The sequence below is a fragment of the Hyperolius riggenbachi genome, chromosome 2 (assembly GCF_040937935.1).
Source record: "Hyperolius riggenbachi isolate aHypRig1 chromosome 2, aHypRig1.pri, whole genome shotgun sequence".
Lineage (NCBI taxonomy): Eukaryota > Metazoa > Chordata > Amphibia > Anura > Hyperoliidae > Hyperolius > Hyperolius riggenbachi.
In genome coordinates this window covers 211,742,225-211,761,932 of record NC_090647.1, presented here as the reverse complement: position 1 = coordinate 211,761,932, position 19,708 = coordinate 211,742,225, and the positions used below count along the sequence as shown (strand labels likewise).

The 19,708-nt window shown below is 44.6% G+C and overlaps 1 protein-coding gene across 1 annotated transcript in view; it reads left to right on the top strand.

Moving 5' to 3' along the window:
• The window catches only part of TUBGCP3 (tubulin gamma complex component 3), a 146,919-nt gene extending 129,633 nt beyond the window's left edge, over nt 1-17,286 (top strand). Inside the window, exons 17-22 of the mRNA XM_068268058.1 lie at nt 4,710-4,845; nt 7,011-7,099; nt 7,182-7,313; nt 13,018-13,158; nt 14,095-14,211; nt 16,774-17,286. Coding sequence (XP_068124159.1) covers nt 4,710-4,845; nt 7,011-7,099; nt 7,182-7,313; nt 13,018-13,158; nt 14,095-14,211; nt 16,774-16,932 — 774 coding nt within the window. The 3' untranslated portion in view covers nt 16,933-17,286. The remainder of the gene's footprint in view (nt 1-4,709; nt 4,846-7,010; nt 7,100-7,181; nt 7,314-13,017; nt 13,159-14,094; nt 14,212-16,773) is intronic.
• Nucleotides 17,287-19,708: the final 2,422 nt, after the last annotated feature.

The window sequence follows — 19,708 nt, the reverse complement described above, 5'->3', positions numbered from 1 at the left end:
CCCTAAACTGTGAGGAGTAGTCTTGAAACCAAATGTCGCAAAATGACCTGTGAAATCCTAAAGGTACTCATTGGACTTTGGGCCCCTTAGCGCACTTAGGGTGCAAAAAAGTGCCACACATGTGGTACCGCCGTACTCAGGAGAAGTAGTATAATGTGTTTTGGGGTGTATTTTTACACATACCCATGCTGGGTGGGAGAAATATCTCTGTAAATGACAATTATTTGATTTTTTTTTACACACAATTGTCCATTTACAGAGAGATTTCTCCCACCCAGCATGGGTATGTGTAAAAATACACCACAAAACACATTATTCTACTTCTCCTGAGTATGGCGATACCACATGTGTGACACTTTTTTGCAGCCTAGGTGCGCTAAGGGGCCCAACGTCCTATTCACAGGTCATTTTGAGGCATTTGTTTTCTAGACTACTCCTCACGGTTTAGGGCCCCTAAAATGCCAGGGCAGTATAGGAACCCCACAAGTGACCCCATTTTAGAAAGAAGACACCCCAAGGTATTCTGTTAGAGGTATGGTGAGTTCATAGATTTTATTTTTTGTCACAAGTTAGTGAAAAATGACACTTTGTGAAAAAAACAATAAAAATCCAATTTCTGCTAACTTTTGACAAAAAATAAAATATTATATGAACTCATCATACACCTAACAGAATACCTTGGGGTGTCTTCTTTCTAAAATGGGGTCACTTGTGGGGTTCCTATACTGCCCTGGCATTTTACAGGCCCAAAACTGTGAGTAGTCTGGAAACCAAATTTCTCAAAATGACTGTTCAGGGGTATAAGCATCTGCAAATTTTGATGACAGGTGGTCTATGAGGGGGCAAATTTTGTGGAATCGGTCATAAGCAGGGTGGCCTCTTAGATGACAGGATGTATTGGGCCTGATCTGATGGATAGGAGTGCTAGGGGGGGTGACAGGAGGTGATTGATGGGTGTCTCAGGGGGCGGTTAGAGGGGAAAATAGATGCAATCAATGCACTGGGGAGGTGATCGGAAGGGGGTCTGAGGGGGATCTGAGGGTTTGGCCGAGTGATCAGGAGCCCACACGGGGCAAATTAGGGCCTGATCTGATGGGTAAGTGTGCTAGGGGGTGACAGGAGGTGATTGATGGGTGTCTCAAGGTGTGATTAGAGGGGGGAAATAGATGCAAGCAATGCACTGGCGAGGTGATCAGGGCTGGGGTCTGAGGGCGTTCTGAGGTGTGGGCGGGTGATTGGGTGCCCGCAAGGGGCAGATTAGGGTCTAATCTGATGGGTAACAGTGACAGGTGGTGATAGGGGGTGATTGATGGGTAATTAGTGGGTGTTTAGAGGAGAGAAGAGATGTAAACACTGCACTTGGGAGGTGATCTGATGTCGGATCTGCGGGCGATCTATTGGTGTGGGTGGGTGATCAGACTGCCCGCAAGGAGCAGGTTAGGGGCTGATTGATGGGTGGCAGTAACAGGGGGTGATTGGTGGGTGGCAGTGACAGGGGGTGATTGATGGGTGATTGACAGGTGATCAGTGGCTTATTACAGGGAATAACAGATGTAAATATTGCACTGGCGAATTGATAAGGGGGGGTCTGAGGGCAATCTGAGTGTGTGGGCGGGTGATTGGGTGCCCGCAAGGGCCAGATTAGGGTCTAATCTGATGGGTAACAGTGACAGGTGGTGATAGGGGGTGATTGATGGGTAATTAGTGGGTGTTTAAAAGAGAGAAGAGATGTAAACACTGCACTTGGGGGGTGATCTAATGTCGGATCTGCGGGCGATCTATTGGTGTGGGTGGGTGATCAGATTGCCCGCAAGGGTCAGGTTAGGGGCTGATTGATGGGTGGCAGTAACAGGGGGTGATTGATGGGTGGCAGTAACAGGGGGTGATTGATGGGTGGCAGTGACAGGGGGTGATTGATGGGTGGCAGTGACAGGGGGTGATTGATGGGTGATTGACAGGTGATAAGTGGGTTATTACAGGGAATAACAGATGTAAATATTGCACGGGCGAATTGATAAGGTGGGGGGGGGGTCTGAGGGCAATCTGAGCGTGTGGGCGGGTGATTGGGTGCCCGCAAGGGGCAGATTAGGGTCTAATCTGATGGGTAACAGTGACAGGTGGTGATAGGGGGTGATTGATGGGTAATTAGTGGGTGTTTAGAGGAGAGAATAGATGTAAACAATGGATTTGGGAGGTGATCTGATGTCGGATCTGCGGGCGATCTATTGGAGTGGGTGGGTGATCAGATTGCCCGCAAGGGGCAGGTTAGGGGCTGATTGATGGGTGGCAGTGACAGGGGGTGATTGACGGGTGATTGACGGGTGATTGGCGGGTGATTGACAGGTGATTGACAGGTGATCAGGGGGGATAGATGCATACAGTACACGGGGGGGGGGGGGGGGTCTGGGGAGAATCTGAGGGGTGGGGAGGTGATCAGGAGGGAGTAGGGGGCAGATTAGGGACCAAAAAAAAAATAGCGTTGACAGATAGTGACAGGGAGTGATTGATGGGTGATTAGGGGGGTGACTGGGTGCAAACAGTGGTCTGGGGGGTGGGCAGGGGGGAGTCTGAGGGGTGCTGTGGGCGATCAGGGGGCAGGGGGGGGGAAATCAGTGTGCTTGGGTGCAGACTAGGGTGGCTGCAGCCTGCCCTGGTGGTCCCTCGGACACTGGGACCACCAGGGCAGGAGGCAGCCAGTATAATAGGCTTTGTATACATTACAAAGCCTATTATACACAGTACACGCGGCGATCCGGGTGCTAGTAACCCGCCGGCGCTTCCGAACGGCCGGCGGGTTACAGCGAACGGGGGGCGGAGCCAGTCCCCGGCGGCTGATCGCGTCACGAATGACGCGATCGCCGCATAGCCACTCCCGCAGCTGCCCCGCCGATGGGCGTATTGCGGTCGTTTGGGCCCGGACTTTGCCGCCGCCGCCCATCGGCTGGGGGCGGTCGTGAAGTGGTTAAGTAACCCATAACTTGCATAGTACTGTGTTGGTCAACAGCGGTTGCCATTTAAGGTTTTAGTTTTGGGACATTTAAGCCACGTTGACTAAAAAAAGTTAGCAGTGATACATCATTGTTTTGAAAAAGACTATATTCATACTTACTGTATATGCATACTGTATATGAAAACTCTACTCACATGGACGTGATGGCTATCAAATCAAATTACATAGTTTTCAGTCAATTAGCTAGCTGATTAACACAACTGCCAGAGAGGTGATTGAGGACAAGCACCTCTTGTATTCTAGCCTTTGTTTGCGTGGGAAGGTTCACACGCGAGGCAAGATCTTCACTGTACACTTATGTCTTATAATGGGCAGGACATTGATTAAGTGGTTTGTCCTGTAGTTCTAGAGTCATGGATTTCTTCTCCACTTAGAACATTGTTGACATATATTTTCTGTGTTGTCATGATTGCACGGGTTATTCTGTAGGTGCTAGATTTTACATTAAAAGCAGACTGGAACATTTATTAACACTGGTATCTGCTTTTGATTCCTATTGTCTTAAAATGCCCCATGAACAGAGGTGTTTTTTCTTGTTTTTGTAGTAATATTTTATCTGGTGCTGTGGCATAGGTCACAGTACCATCCTCCTCCAGCACCCCCTGTGGCGCCCACACTGCTCAGTGGCTACATTCAACTGAGCAGAATGTCGATTATGGCTGGGGAGGTAGTGGCAGTTCCCCTCCTCCTCAGCCTGTCCCGAAGAATGCTCCTTTTAGGCCTGGAACCCACTGAAATCAGCAAACGCAAAACGCAACCGCTAGCGTTTTGTCTGAGCGGTTTGCAAGCAGATTCATGCGCGTTTTTGGTCGTGTTTTGCAACATTGTATTTTTTTGCCCAGCGGGTGCGTAGCGTTTTGCGTTTTTATCCTGATTGGTCCTGTGAATTATTTTTAATTTTGTTAGTGTGCTGAACCGCAAAACGCTAGCAAAACCGCTCAGTTTAGGTTTTGCTGAGCGTTTCTGCTAGCGTTTCAATACTTTACATTGAAGCGCTAACGCTCCCAAAATGCTGCAGGTCCTGCGTTTGCGTTTCTGGGAAACGCAAACGCTCCTGTGGAAGTTGCCCCATCCATTAACATTAGCCCAGCGTTTTGGCAAACTGCTAGCGTATCGCAGTGCTGCCAAAACGCTGCCAAAAGCGCTCCTGTGGGTTCCAGCCCTCACTCCCTGCTTATCACTCCCAATACTGTGTCATTGCACACAGTATGCAGGAGAGCTGCACGCTTGCGTTCACTTCAGGTTGGTTGTAAACACTTGTGCAGCATAGTTCCTTGACCATAAGGAACTATGCTGTACAAGTATTTACAACTATCCTAAAGCGAACACGTCACAGCTCTCCTGCGCACAGTTTCAGGAACGATAAGCATGAAGTGAAAGGGGTACACCTTGGGATAGGCTGAGAGAAGGGGAAATGCTGCTTTTTCCCCACTCCTAATCGACTGTCTGCTCAGTCGAATATTACAGCTGAGCAGTCTGGTTTCCCCATGGGGCACTGGAGGGTGGGAATGGTGCTGCTAAAACATTAAAACAAGAAAAGAAAAACTCAGTTCAGGGGTACTTTAAAATAGCCACATTGAGAAAGGATGAGAGTTTGTAACAAAAAGAGAAATGGCAACAACAAAAAATTGTCCTCTGAACCTCATTATTTATAAGACTGTTTATTACAATAGCTTAACTACTGTGCTTTGTTTTGCAGGTTTTTACTCGAGAGTGTATGGGCCATTATCTTAGAGTATTTAACTTTCTTTGGCGTGCAAAGAGGATGGAGTACATCCTAACCGACATTTGGAAAGGACATATGTGCAGTGCAAAGTTACTAAAAAGCATGCCAGGTAAGAGTTGTTTGAAGTTATTTTTGTCTAGGCAATTGCAGCTTTATATTTGTTGTGTGAAAACATTTTCTCTGATTCAACTAGTTGTTGTAGATGTAGAGAGGCCAGAAATGGGGGCAGATGAGCAACAATCAGGTACTTGTATATTGGGCTGTATTTCCCCTGCAGAAAATTCTACTTTCGGGTAGGTTAGCTGCTGATTCGTCACAAAATGAACAGCTTGATATATTCCACAGACGGCAGTTCAGTGCTGCCTGATGGTGCGGAGGCCCAGTGGGAAACGCTATCCATGCCACCAATTGAATAGCTGTAGTAAAGGTGTGCCCGAAAGCTGTGAGCAAGAGTCCTGGTGTGCACTGACCTGCCATCCATTCAATAGATCAACTGTGATAAATCTGCTGCTGTCCTTTCTGACACTGGACTGTTCTGGTAAAGGGGGGGGGGGGGGGCTTTTGCACTTTTTATTACTTTTTTAATAAAAGTACAAAAAAAACCTTGCTGGTGAACCCCCACCTTTTTTTTTTTTTTTTTTTTTTTAATCATTATTTTTGATCCCTTATCTCCCATGCTGATTTGTAATTCCAGAATAGCTTAGCCAAAAAATGTGATGTCTGCATGGTCTGTGACATGGGGAGGACTCTGCAGGAGATGGGCAGAAATCCTTTTTCCACTTCTGCAAAGCCCTCAACCAAGTCAAGAATAAGGGGCTCATCCTTGATAGTGAGATGTGGGGGTAACTATCCTATGCATATGACAGTAGATTCTGGAGGACATTTGGTGGGTAACCTAGGAGCCCCCCTTTAGTAAAATGGGAACTCAAGATGGACGTCTGTGCTTTCACTGGTAAATTGGGAACAATGTAGTAGAATGAAATACATTGTTAAGAGTTTAGACTGACATTGTTGCATAATCTGTTGTCTGGGTCCTCTTTGTTTGTGCAAGTTATGTATTTTTCCCTTTACACTTTAACTGTATTTTATAACCTTAAAAGAAAAAATCTCTGTGGAAAAATGTACTCATATTTTAAGAGGCAATGGCAGGGAATTAACGTAGGCATACAGTGAAAAGAGATTACAGCCCTCTTCTTTTTTTTTTTTTTTTTTTTTTTTCATTTTATTCTGAGTTTAACCAAATCCAATAAATGTCTGAATTACCCAGGCAAATCCTACAAGTGCTTAATTAAGGCTAAATCCTGCAAAGTGCTTTAATTAAGTGTCATTAGAAAAACATGGAATCATGTACAGTTTTTGAAAGAATAAACCAGTTTTTAATACTCTAAGGTTTCTGCAATTTTTAAAGAGCTCTTACCTAATTGAAAGTAGGCTATTGTTTTTAATTTGGATACGTCTGAAATCAATAACTGTGACCAACTGACAACATTTGCGTATTGCAATATATGATATAGTGTAAGACGCCCTCCTAAACCATGCTCTGATTTACAAAGTAGGAAATGTATCAGACTCCGTCAAGTATTTTTTTTTTTTTATTTAGAGCTTGGGCTCTTCAAACACATTTTGCATTTGTTTTCTAGAAATGTTGTTATAAACCCTAAAATCATTTTTGCCTTTAGCCCAATTTTCTATGGCTGTAAATTGAATACTGAATAAAGGCTAGGAAAAGAAACAGAGAAGGTGAGAAGTCCTCAGTTACCATCAACATGACCGTCAGAGAACAGAACTGGCAACAACTTCATGAAGAGGGAGGAGGAGAAAAGTGGCTCTGTCTGAAGACTGATGTTACATCCTCAGAATGAATGCCTTCACTTTAAAGCAGATCTCCATATCTCTAAAATTAAAATCTAGCTGCCTTCCTGTAAAAGTTATAGATACCTTCTCCCTTGAAGCTGTCCCGCCAAGATATTTACTGCAGTAAACGTCTAGGTGTTTTTAACTCTGGGATTCGGGTCTTGGAGGCTGCAGCGCAGGTACCAAATTTTTACAGGAAGGCTGCTAGATTTTAATTTTAGGCTGGAGATCCGCTTTAAGTTGAAACTCCATAGGTGTTTTGTTTTGTTTTTTTGTTTTTTTTAAACACACTTTTGTTCTGCAGTGTGACAAGGTTAAAAACACCTACACTTTGATAACTGTAATTTTACTCCTATCTCATTATTTTAAAATACTATGTTGATTCTCATTATTCGTGTTTCTTATTCATTTGCATTGCAGAACTTTCTGGGGTGCTTCATCAGTGCCACGTGCTGGCTTCAGAAATGGTCCATTTCATTCATCAGATGCAATATTACATCACATTTGAGGTACTTTTTTATCTGTGGTTTGGTTTGTGTCTGGTTGTTAACTTCGAGTTGTATTGTTTAAGCATTATGATTCTTTCCTCAGGTTCTGGAATGCTCATGGGATGAACTGTGGAACAAAGTACTTCAAGCACAGGATTTGGACCATATCATAGCCGCTCATGAAGTATTTTTGGATACAATCATTTGTCGATGTCTTCTGGACAGCGACTCCAGAGTATGTTTTCTTTCTCAGTTTTGTTTTGTTTTGTGAAATACAGTGATATAAAATAAGGTGTATTCAATAGATTGCCATACATTCACACCATTCAGTTTCAATTCATGTATCATTGTATTCTTTTAACTTTTGTTTAATTCAATATATATATATATATATAAGAAGTTAAAGGGGTTCTGTAGAGTCCTTCAATGGACATAAACAGACACTTAAAGGGGAACTTCAGCCTAAACAAACATAATGTCATTAAGTTACATTATTTATGTTAATTAGAATAGATAGGTAATATAATTTTTTACCCACCCTGTTTTAAAAGAACAGGCAAATGTTGTCATGGGGGCTGCCATCTTTGTCATGGGGGCAGCCATCTTTTTGGTTGAAAGGAGGTGACAAGGAGCAGGAGACACAGTTCCAACTGTCCTGTGTCCTGATAACCATTCCCAGCTGCACACGCTAGGCTTCAAATGTCAAATTCAAAATGTAAAAAAAATAAAAAAAAATTGCACCAAAACAGCAGAACGAGAGCAACAACATCAGAAATCCCATCATGCTTTGCACAGCATCAGGGGAAAAAAGCCCGGGCAGTTTTCTTCTGTGCAGCTAAAAATGAGGCTTGGATAAGAGAAACAAAGTTCTGATGCTGTGAAACTGTTAAAGAAACACCAGGTCTTGTCAGTGCTGCTGAGTCGATTTTTAGTCCGGAGGTTCACTTTAAGGTGGCCATACACTGGTCGAATCTGATCAGAGAGGGATCGTATGGCCACCTTTACTGCAAACAGATTGTGAATCGATTTTCAGCCTGAAACCGATCACAATCTGTGGAGCTGCCGCTGCTGACCCTCCTCTCATACATTCCCTGTTCTGGCCGGCGCGAGTCCCCTGGTCCCCGCTGTCTTCTCCGCTCCGGGCTCCAGACCGTTCCTGCAGCTACTGAACTTCCTGTCCAGGGGAAGTTTAAACAGTAGAAGTTCTGTGTAGCTGCAGCCGGTCCGGAAGACAGCGGGGACCAGGGGAGTCGCGCCGTCCGGAACAGGTAATGTATGCACGCTGTATTGCGTCGGTCGTCGGGCATTCGAACGCCGCTATCGACGCACTCCTGACCCGCCGGCGATCGAGTAAAATCTTCCGCACGAACGGATTGTCGGGAATCAACGGGAACGATCGATTTCAGACGGAAATCGATCATTCTGTCAGCGGCGTGCGCTGCGATTTCACAGCCAATTCGATCACTGTGATCAAATCGGCCGTATATCGGCGGGAAAATCGTTAGAAGCCCCAGGTAAAGGGGCCCATACACCTAACAGCCCCCTGTAGCTGTAATGTCCTGCGCCGTCCTCCTCCCCTCACTTCTTCCTCGCCGCCGGTCCCGGTCTAATTACGCATGTCACAGCCGCGTGCATGCTCCCGCTTGCGTCTCCGGGAGCTTACTGCGCAGGCGTAGTAAAAGAAAACCTCGTACTGCGCCTGTGCAGTAAGCTCCCGGAGACGCGAGTGGGAGCGCGCATTATTTTTAGACAAGTTGCCCAGCGGCGGGGAGCGAGTGATCGGAGGAGGACAGCGCGGGACATTACAGCTACAGGGGGCTGATAGAAGCCCCAGGTAAGTGTCTGGTTATGTTTATTGAAGGACTCCACAGAACCCCTTTAAATTATTATATATTAGAAATGAATGTTTCATTTTTTTCAGGCCCCATCCACTGAATGGATTTCGTTTTAGTGCTCGTTGCTAATAAATCCATAGTGATCAACATGAACTAAAAAATAAAAGTTAATATAAACACACACATCATACTTACCTAGTGGCTGGATAGTGAAATGGTTAAGGACTCTACCTCTGACACATTAGATTAAGGTTTGAATCTCAGCTCTTCCTGTTCAGTAAGCCAGCACCTAGTCAGTCAGTAGGAGACCTTGGGAAAGACTGCCCATAGAGAGCATTCTAGTGGCTGCAGCTCTGGTGCTTTGAGTCCTCAGGAGAAAAGAGCGATATAAATGTGATTTGTCTTGGCTTGTGTCTTACCTCCCGCATAGTTTACTCTTCAGTCTCTTTCTCCTGTCCAGCATTCTGTTCGTGCACCGTGCTGTGATAGAGAAAATTCTCTGTTGTCCGTTTTAAAAATGGCACTTACCTCTTAACAGCTTCTGGGTCCGCACTCCATGTACCTGTAATATCACCCCCTGAGCGCAGATGCGCACAAGCCCAAGCTAGATGAGTCAGAAGAGGGGGCGGCGCATACCCAGAAGGCCTACAAGGCCTTCAGCTTCCTGTAAAGCATTCAGCCCCTTAAGGACCAAAGCCGTCCATTCCCTATTCTGCACTGTGATTGGGTCACAGTAATCATGGAGTCAGGAGCCAATTAAATTAGCTCCTGACCGAAATGAGGAAAAATCTGCTGTCACTGAGACAGAAGAGCGAGCGGATGGGGCGAAAGAACAGCGGCGCAAATAGCAAGGATGGCGTGAGTGTGCACGGGAAAATAGAGTCTACATCCTATCACAGCTGCACAGCCACCGGCAAGACATAGAGTCTAACTACATTGGTCTGGAGAAGGTTAAGAAGACTTTGCTTCTGAAGTGTTTAGAGAAATTTTAATTGATATAAGTTTCCTGAAAAGGATCAAATGTAGTTTTATGTAACATTAAAATTTTCTGAATTTGCCTTCTATAAAGCCATAGCAGTACACAGACTATAGAGAGTTTGGAGCAGCACAATGCTATGTACTAGTATTACACTTTGAGCTATCAAGCAGAAGAGACCACACAGTAAAAGCTCATTGATTTGATCCTGTTCTCCACAGTCCAGTCAGTATGTCCTGATCTGTCTGCTTTTTTTGTTGCGGGAGAAATAAGGTCATGTTGTTGATTGGGTCATAAAAAGCCTTCTGTATCACGGCATAGCCTGGACAATGAAAGGTGGTTTTTTTTTTGGGGGGGGGGGGGGGGGGGTTGTTTGTTAGTAGTTTTGTTTTTTGTTTTCATTTTTCTTCTTAGTTAAGCAATGCATATCATGCATCCATTATTTCAACTGTGCGTTTTAGATTTTTTTTTTGTCTGCCCTGTTGTAAGAGGTGTTGTATATAATGCAGGCTGAGGATATAGAACAGGCTTTCTCAACCAGGGTTCCTTGGCATTTTCCCCCATTGTGGGGGTAATACAATAGAGCACATCAGGGTCAGACTGGAACACTAAGGGCCCACCAAGAAAGTTTCAGCGTGCCTCCGATCACCTCTCCTCCTCCTCCCCCTCCCCCCATTTTGGGCTAACATATAAATGTACTCTAGAAATTTTGCATGATTATGGTGGGGAATAGATTGTGAGCACTTCTGAGGACAGTCTCCAATAGGGATATGTCCACATGCAGTGCAGCAAAAATAAATGGGTGTTACCTCGCACTGGGACATGGGCGTGGTCATGATGGGTCATGGGCAGACTTAAAAAAAAAAAACACACACAACAAAATAATTAGCGGTGTTATTCACAGAGATTAGGTCGGACCAGATACATTTTAGATAAAATATTCAAGTAGTTACATGCCTCATGATAATTCATCAAGTAGTCAAATGGCAGCAGATTTCTCGACAAAATGCAATCAGGTTGGCAGCAGATAACCCCACAAAATGCAATCAGGTTGGCGGCAGAGATCCCCACAAAATGCAATCAGGTTGGCGGCAGAGATCCCCACAAAATGCAATCAGGTTGGCGCCAGAGATCCCCACAAAATGCAATCATGTTGGCGCCAGAGATCCCCACAAAATGCAATCAGATTGGCAGCAGATTTCCCCACAAAAATGCAATCAAATTGGCGGCAGATTTACCCACAAAATGCATTCAGATTGGCAGCAGATTTCTCCACAAAATTCAATCAGATTGGCGGCAGATTTCCCCACAAAATGCGATCAGATTGGCAGCCGGCAGATTTCCCAGTTTAGGTAGGCAGGTATATAGGTGTCCCCAGTATAGATATACCCAGGTCAATAGGTGTCCCCAGTATAGGTAGGCAGGTCCCCAGTTAGTGGGGGCCCCTATGCTGGAAGGGGGGGCAGTGGGCACAGAGCGGTGGGGAGGGAGGAAGCCCCCTCCCTCACCTAGGGCCCCCTTCCGCGCTCTTCCCCCCCCCCCCCCAGTTTAGGTAGACAGGTCTCCGTGCCCCCATGCTGGAAGGGGGGGCAGTGGGCACAGAGCAGCGGGTAGGGGGGAAGCCTCCCCCCTCCCTCACCTAGGGCCCCCCCTTCCGCTCTCTCCCCTCCAAAATTGCAGCCAGCAGCAGTAGCGAGCGGGAATCACTTACCGAGAGAAGAGCTCTGCGTGCCGCTGCTGGTCTGGTCTCCTGCACTGCACTGTCCAATCACGCTCTCACAGGAAGTACTGTGAGAGCGTGATTGGACAGTGTCAGTGCAGAAGACCAGACCAGCGGCACGCAGGGCTATCGCTCTCTGTAAGCCATTCCGCTGACTGCAATTCTGGAGGTGGGGCGGAGAGCGGAAGGGGGGGCCCTAGGTGAGGGAGGCTCCCCCCCCCCCCTCACCGCCGCTCTGTGCCCACTTTCCCCCCTTCCTGTGCTATGCCCCCCTCCTTTTCAGCACTGGGGCCCCCAGGAGGCGGGGTGGCCGGGGCCCCCCAATGGAAAAATTGGTGCTTCGGCGGCTCAATCCGAGCCTGGAGTACATTATAATAGGGGTTACTGTAAAAAGAATCACTAAATCGGGGGTCAGAATAATATTGAGCACATTAATAAAAAGCACTAGAATAAGCAGATCATATAATAATGGGCACTGTAATAGGAGGCAGTGAAATAAACAGGCACACCTACTTTTAAAGACCATGCCTCCTGCATCAAAAATTCAGGGGTTCCTCGAGATCCAAAAATGTATTTGCATGGTACCTCCAGGGTAAAGAGGTTGATAAAGACTTTTATATAAGATGAAGAGAGACATATATGACCTAACAACATCGTTGATTTATTATTATGTACGAGCCGACCCGCGGCGTAGCATACACCGCATAAGGGGGTAGCGGGCAGGAAGGGGGTATTGGGCACAGTCGGACCCCCCTCCCTCACCTGGGTCCCCCATGTGCGCTCCCCCTCCAGCTTAAGCTCAGCAGGACCCCCCTCCCTCACCTGGGTCCCCCATGTGCGCTCCCCCTCCAGCTTAAGCATAGCAAGACCCCCCCCCCCCCCTCCCTCACCTGGGTCCACCATGTGCGCTCCTCCTCCAGCTTAAGCTCAGCAGCAGCCGCCGCTATTAGAGGCAGCGGGCGGGGATGACTCGCCTCTTCCGCGTTCCAGTGTGCGTTCCACTGTTGTCACTTCCTGCAATGCTGCCCACTGTATTGTAAGTGGATGGCATTGCAGGATGTGACAACAGTGGAACGCACGCTGGAACGCGGAAGAGGTGAGTCATCCCCACCCGCTGCTTCTTACTATTGCTGAACTTAAGCTGGAGAGGGGGAGCGCAGATGGGGGACCCAGGTGAGGGGGGTGTCAGACCCCCCCCACCCACCCACCGCTGTGTCCAATACCCCCTTCCTGCCCGCTAATCCCTCCAGCTCGGCAGCAAGTCTAGAACCGCCCCTAGGGGCAGGGCACTACTTCTTCTTGGGTGAGGCACTTTAATATATATATATATATATATATATGTATATATGTATGTATGTATGTATGTATGTGTGTATAGATATTTAAACTGCAATTGTGTTTTCTCCAGGCTCTACTTAATCAACTTCGCGCTGTGTTTGATCAGATAATTGAGTTTCAGAATGCGCAGGACGCAATGTACAGAGCTGCACTTGAGGAGCTACAGCGTAGGCTGCAATTTGAAGAGAGAAAAAAAGAAAGGGAATCTGAGGTATGGAAGCTCTACAAGATGTTTTGTCATACAAAAGTTGCAATGGGCATAACCTTTCTATTGTTGCTATGGAAGCACTAGCATTGCTTATTGCTTTATAAGACTGCAAACCAGTAACACTGCCTTCTAATTTTATAAAAGCAAAAGATACACTGCTTTTGGGTGAAGATGGCATTTTCGTTGCTTTTATATTATATAAACTTATGTTGGGAAAATATTAAAGTGGCAATTAACATTTTACTGCTCTTTCCTTTAGGATTTGGCGTTTTAAAAAACACAACTATGAAATTTATTGTGTGACATTCCAGGCATTGTTCGAAATGTGTGAAAAAACAGGTCCACACAGCTCTGAAGATCAAGGGTACATGTCTGGTTAAAAGGAATTCGATGTGTGAGACCTATGGAAGCTGCCATATTTATTTTCTTTTAAACAATATCAGTTGCCCGGCAGTCCTGCTGATCTTTCATGCATCAGTAGTGTCTGAATCACACACCTGAAACAAGTATGCAGCTAATCTTGTCAGATTTGTCATAGACCTCTAATCTGCATTCTTGTTCTGGGTCTATGGCTAAAAGTATTAGAAGCAGAGAATCAGCAGGGCAGCCAAGCAATGTGCATTGTTTAAAAGGAAAGAAATATGTCAGCCGCCATATTCCTCTCACCTTGAATTCCTTTTAACCATTCTGTAAAATATTTGCGTGGAGTGAACTATTAAGCAAACCACTTCTTTCTTACCTTGGTGGTAATGTTGGCAGCATATTATTTGCCAGCAAAGTTGAATTGTAATCAAGAGTCAAGGTAAAACCTAGAAGAAAGACATCTGTTGCCTGTAGCAACCACCTAGATAACTGCTTATATTTCACACAGCTGTTCCTGCTGAATGACAGCAGGTGTTCACAAGATAATTCACTATTCTGTTGCTGTATTTTATATAGGGAAAGTGGGGAGTTACAAATGAAGAAGAGGATGAAGAAAACAAGAGAGTATTGGAATTTCAAGAATCTATACCAAAAATGCGTTCTCAGCTAAGGATTCTCACACATTTTTATCAGGTAAAAAAGCATTACAAAGTAAGACTGTTTAAAAAACAGAAACCAGAAAATATACCAGTGTTGCTTTTCTCATTAAATCTGACCTAAACTCAAAGTTTTGAAGTGCTTAAAGAGAACCCGAGGTGGAACAATAAAGTAAAATAAGCCTACTTACCAGAAGCGGCGTTCCTTCCTGAGAAGATTGAGCCGCTTCTTGATGCCCCGCGTCACTTCATTTGTCGTCTAGCAGCTACTTTCACTTTTGTAACCTGTAGGGTCAAAATGCTGCATGCACAGCTCTCTGCTCTCCTTCAGAGATCGAGAGCACTGAGAGGAGGAAAAGGGGGCAGGTGAAAGGCAGGGAGAGCCAGTAGGATGGCCTGAGGGGTGGGGAAGGGGCGTTATGCAGGAGTGCCTCTCCTGCTAAGGATGCCCATTCCCCTCTAGGATTACCGACAAGCTCCTTGTCGCTGCAATCCGGGGGGGCTGCGGGGGGCAGGGGGATAAGAGAAGGGACACAGAGGCATGTCTTTTAGATGGGAATAGGCCTCTGTGTCTCATTTGTGCCAATTGTATCCATCTCTGGTACACCTCGGCTACTGAGGGAGTGCAGTGATCGTCCACAATGACAGAGCCGTGGTACCACCCTCAAGACAATCGGCTTTAATTAAGAAGGGAGCAGGGAGAAGTGAGCAGCACAATTGGCAGTCTGGGGCTGCGCCCCCTGCCTGATTGGTAGATGGCTCCTTCGGCTACTCTTTTGATCGGAGTGGTTTGGCTGCAAGCATAAGTATATACACAGGACCACAGGGGGGGCATAGGAAGTGGGAAAGAGGATACACAGGGAGGACGGACCTGGGACGGAGGACACACATGGGCACCGGTCTGAATATGTATTATTTGCACTATAATACGCACTAACTTCCCCCCCCCCCCCTCCCCTCCCACACTCTTGAGGGAGGAAAAAGTGTGTATTATAGTCCGAAAAACAGTAGTTGGTTTTATGGGAGCCAGCTGTGTATACTTCCTATAACTGGATTACTGAGGTAGTGAAGCTTTTTCACATAGCATATGGAATTTGCACAGTTTGAGACAAATAGATCCCAGACTCTCAAACATCTCGTTTTACATATGCGTTTACCCTAATATAAATAATGTGATTCAGTTTGTCTATGCTTTTATTCAACAAGTAATACTGTTTTTTTCCCAGAAAATCCCTCCCTTTTTGGCCCTTTTTTTTTTTTCAGGCCTCGTTCACAGTGTGACATTAACGTCGCACAATAAAACATTTAACTCAGGATAACGCACTGCAATGAAAAATCAATGCCCCATTCGCAATGCACACGTTGCGTTGGTGACTAACGCTGCACATTAAGTGAACGTACTGCATGCAGTGCGTTTATACACGTTATTAGCTGCGTTAGACTGTTTGCACATGCTCAGTAATGACTTGGAAACATACTTTTCATTGCCTGTATGCTCTACTGTATGTGACAATAACGGGGCATTAAGTTGCGTTGCGACTTTTTTGGGGCGTTGCGTTGTAATTTGCATTGCAACTTTAACTTCGCATCAAACTGCAACGTCCTACTGTGAAAGAGAATTTAAAAAACACAAAATCTGGGCTCCTCACCTTGAGCTAGAACATTTAAACACTTGTAGATTTAATGGGGAGGTGCTGGAAGGGGTGTGGCAGGCAAAACTTCAAAATGAACTTCCGCACACTCATGCAAATCCTCATGCGAATCAACTTACAAAAATCATGCAGCAATCAATGCTGTCTCTACAGCTAAGTTAAAAGCTGAGATCTTCGTTACAAGAATAAATGCGTGCATGTTTGTGCTATGCATGTTACATGGCCAGAGTTAGGACACTAACGACACTGGGCTACCTCTACGCGGTGTATGTGGCTACACAAAAGACTTCATTCTGGTAACGAAGATCCCAGATTTTAACTTGGCTGTAGGGACAGCATTGATTGCTGCATGATTTTTGTAAGTGGATTCGTATGAGGAGTGTGCGGAAGTTCATTTTCATGTTCTACTGTGAAAAAGGCCTCAAAGCATTTTATTGAATAATTTTACATTTTATAACATCCAAAAACAAGAAGAAAAAAAACCACAGTAGTGAGCATCCATTCAAAGGTCGATAGAGTCCACAGATATTAAACAGCCGAGATGCAACAATTATGCAGCAAAGCTGACACATGAAACATATGTAATGTAGGCCAAGGCATCACCCCACCCACAACTAGGCCTCAAAGAAAATGGCATAAAAAGACAGAAAATGACCCCCCCCCCCCCCCCCCAACTATATTTGGCTTCTAACACTATTTGGTTTGTGTGGTTTACATCTATTTAGTTTCATCTATTTCATTTTATGCTACAAAGTCTCTAACATGCCATAGTCCTTGCCATTTAAAAGGATAAAGTGTATACATCTGTTATATTTTACTTAACTCAGCAGTTCTAGCAATGTATATACCAAATGTATTAAAATTGCATAATGTGTTATATTCTCTTGGTTTCAGGTTGTTTATTTTATGACCGAGTGCATTATGCATCTTTTTTTCTTCCATTTTAGGATATTGTTCAAGAGTTTCTAGTTTTACTTACAAAAAGTACAGATGAAAGCCTGAGGTTTTTGAGTTTTAGACTGGACTTTAATGAACATTATAAAGCCAGAGAGCCACGGCTTCGCGTGTCTTTGGGTACGAGAGGAAGACGCAGTTTACATGCTTGATGAATTTCTCTGAAGTTGGAGGACCACCATGTTGGACCACACTGGTTTCTTTGTTCTTTCTGTTCACTATTTAAGTGTTTCCAGCATCACACTCAAGTTTTGTGTAAATGATCAGTTGAGTTTGTATATCCAGCAGATTGTTGTTTTTTTTTCTCGCTAGCTGGTGCCTACAGAATTTCTCGCTAGCTGGTGCCTACAGAATGTTACATTGGACAACAGAAACCTAAAATAGAAAACTGTGTTCACTGAACAAATAAGACACTTGGAACTCTAACATGTACACATTACAGAAATTGTAATATGGATTATTCTCAGATTGTACACTCCTTTTTATTAAATAATGTAACCAAATAACATACATTGCTTTACTTGTATTTATCTAGTCCTTCTTTAGTATTACAGTGTGTGTATATAGCAGAGCTGCCAGAAATAAATGCTTCTCTTTATATTTTATAGCCTATTGAGACACTGAGTGTATCTGTTTACATTGGTGTGTAATAGAGAAATACTACACAATTATCGTTAATTTATTGTTACATTTTAAATGATGGGAAAATGTATAATACTGTTCCAGGATATCAGAATTATTACTTTAAAGCAATCCTGTAGTGAAAATAAAATTTTGAGATAAATGATTGCATTTGTAGTACTAAGGGTAAATAGAACTTCTTGGAATCACATATTTTCATTTTCATTCTTTAAGTGCTAAATTCTAAGTAAAAAATGTGAACGACATCCATGTTAGTGTGACATAAAATCTGGATCATTCAGCTCCCACACAAAGAAATGATGACTAGGGATGGTCAATGAGATTCGTTCAAGTTGATACAGGATTATGCAGAACTTGCATTCAAATTTATGCAGCTGGAAATGTACCAAACAAATTCCGCTAAGGTGAAATTGAATTGGCCAATTTTTGAGCTGCATACATTTGCATGCATTATCTGGATAATCTTGTATCAACTTGTAACAATTTGCATCTCATTTTATCATCCCCAATGATGACCTATTGAAAATAGCTAAAAACAAGGTACACCAAGAGCCCCAATAGTGTATTAATATTTACTCTATCTAGTAACCATTTACCAGTACATATTACTCACAAACCAGGGTTACCATTAGGCAACCACTGTAAAGGCAGGTGGGGAGATTTTCCTGACCCCACTCAGGAATAAGAAGTCGCTCTCTGTAGATGAGAAAAAGGGGGTTCAACCCTCCACCCAGGGTGGACTCAATATTATGCAGGAGAACAGAGGCGCCAAAAGGATAAAAGGAAGCTAAATGAGCTTAAAAACCAAGTTCTTGATAAATAGAGGAGGTAGTGGGGGACTTACCTCCTCCAAGTAGACACACAACGACTGTAGTAAAGACAGTCAATATATTTTATTTATGAACTCCAAATATGCAACGCGTTTCGCAGGTTTGATCCCGCTTCATCAGGCCATAACAACGGAGCAATAGCATATGTGGTCAGTAGAAGAGCCAGGCACCTCTGTCTACACACACATTTCATTTCAGCAGAAAATGCTAATTGTCTCCCTGACACCCTTCATAACAATGTTATCTTATCCTATGGCCATGGTTTCCAAATGTTGTTTTTACCTTGACCAGTTTTGCTATGTCCAATCCATTTAGGATATTGTCATCTCCAAATGTCCCAACTGAAGCTGAAACTGAATAGTATAATCTTGTTATAATGAACTATGATATAGTAAACATTTGGGTATAATATACTACTTCTTCAGGTCCCGGCCAATCTCCATTATAAGTCTATGGGAGCAACACCTGGTATAGTTAACTCTGATATAATAAACTTCTGTTATATTAACCTTCCTGGCGGTAAGCCCGATCTGAGCTCGGGCTATGCCGCGCACTCAGCCCCTGGTGGGGCGATTTGCACCATTCAAAGCACTTTGCTAGCCGTGCGCACAGCTTGATCGCCGCCGCTCTGCGGTGATCGCCCGCACGCAGCGGCGAAAGAGGCCCCCCCCACCAGAGCCCTGCGCTGCCCGGACCAATGAGTTCCAGGCAGCGCTATGGGCTGGATCGGAGCTGTTTGGCTTCTCCTGTCGCCATGGCATGATTGCTATTGATGCTGGCGACGATCGCACTAGAGGGACACATGTGCCCTCTAGTGGTGTTTCATGTAGCTACCACTCTGGTAGCTTTACATGAAACCAAAAAAAAACGGATTTCTGCCTATTTGGCAGAAAAAATTAACCGCCAGGAGGGTTAAACATGTTTTTTGTCCCCTGCACGATGCTGACTCTGGATATAGTAAACAGTAGGCTGTGCATGCATCATATGTCAGTGTGAAACCAGTGGTCGGCTGCTCTCTTTAGGCTGGTTGCAGGTGAGTTGATGCCTGATAACATGCATGCAGGGGGCGTGCATAATTTGTCCCTATTGCACCAGAGGCAGCTCCTTCCTCCCTAGGTCGACAAAGCTTGACAAAGAAAAGAGGATTTGATATATTACAGAGACAGTGCAACTAGATAAGGCTGCAGTAAGCCAGAGCACATTAGAACAGGTATAGGAACTTGTAGGATAGGAGAAATAAGGCTGAACATTTTGTTAGTCTCTTTAAGAGGAAATAAATATGGCAACCTCCATATCCCTCTCAGGGATATATACCGTACTTCAGGTGTGCTTTAACAAGAGGTCAGACTGAAGATCAGACTGTATTGAATATTGATATTGAATACTTGCAAATCACCATTGTTTAAAAACAAAATAAATTTAGCCTTTCAAAGCAAGTACCAGTTTTAGTTTTCTG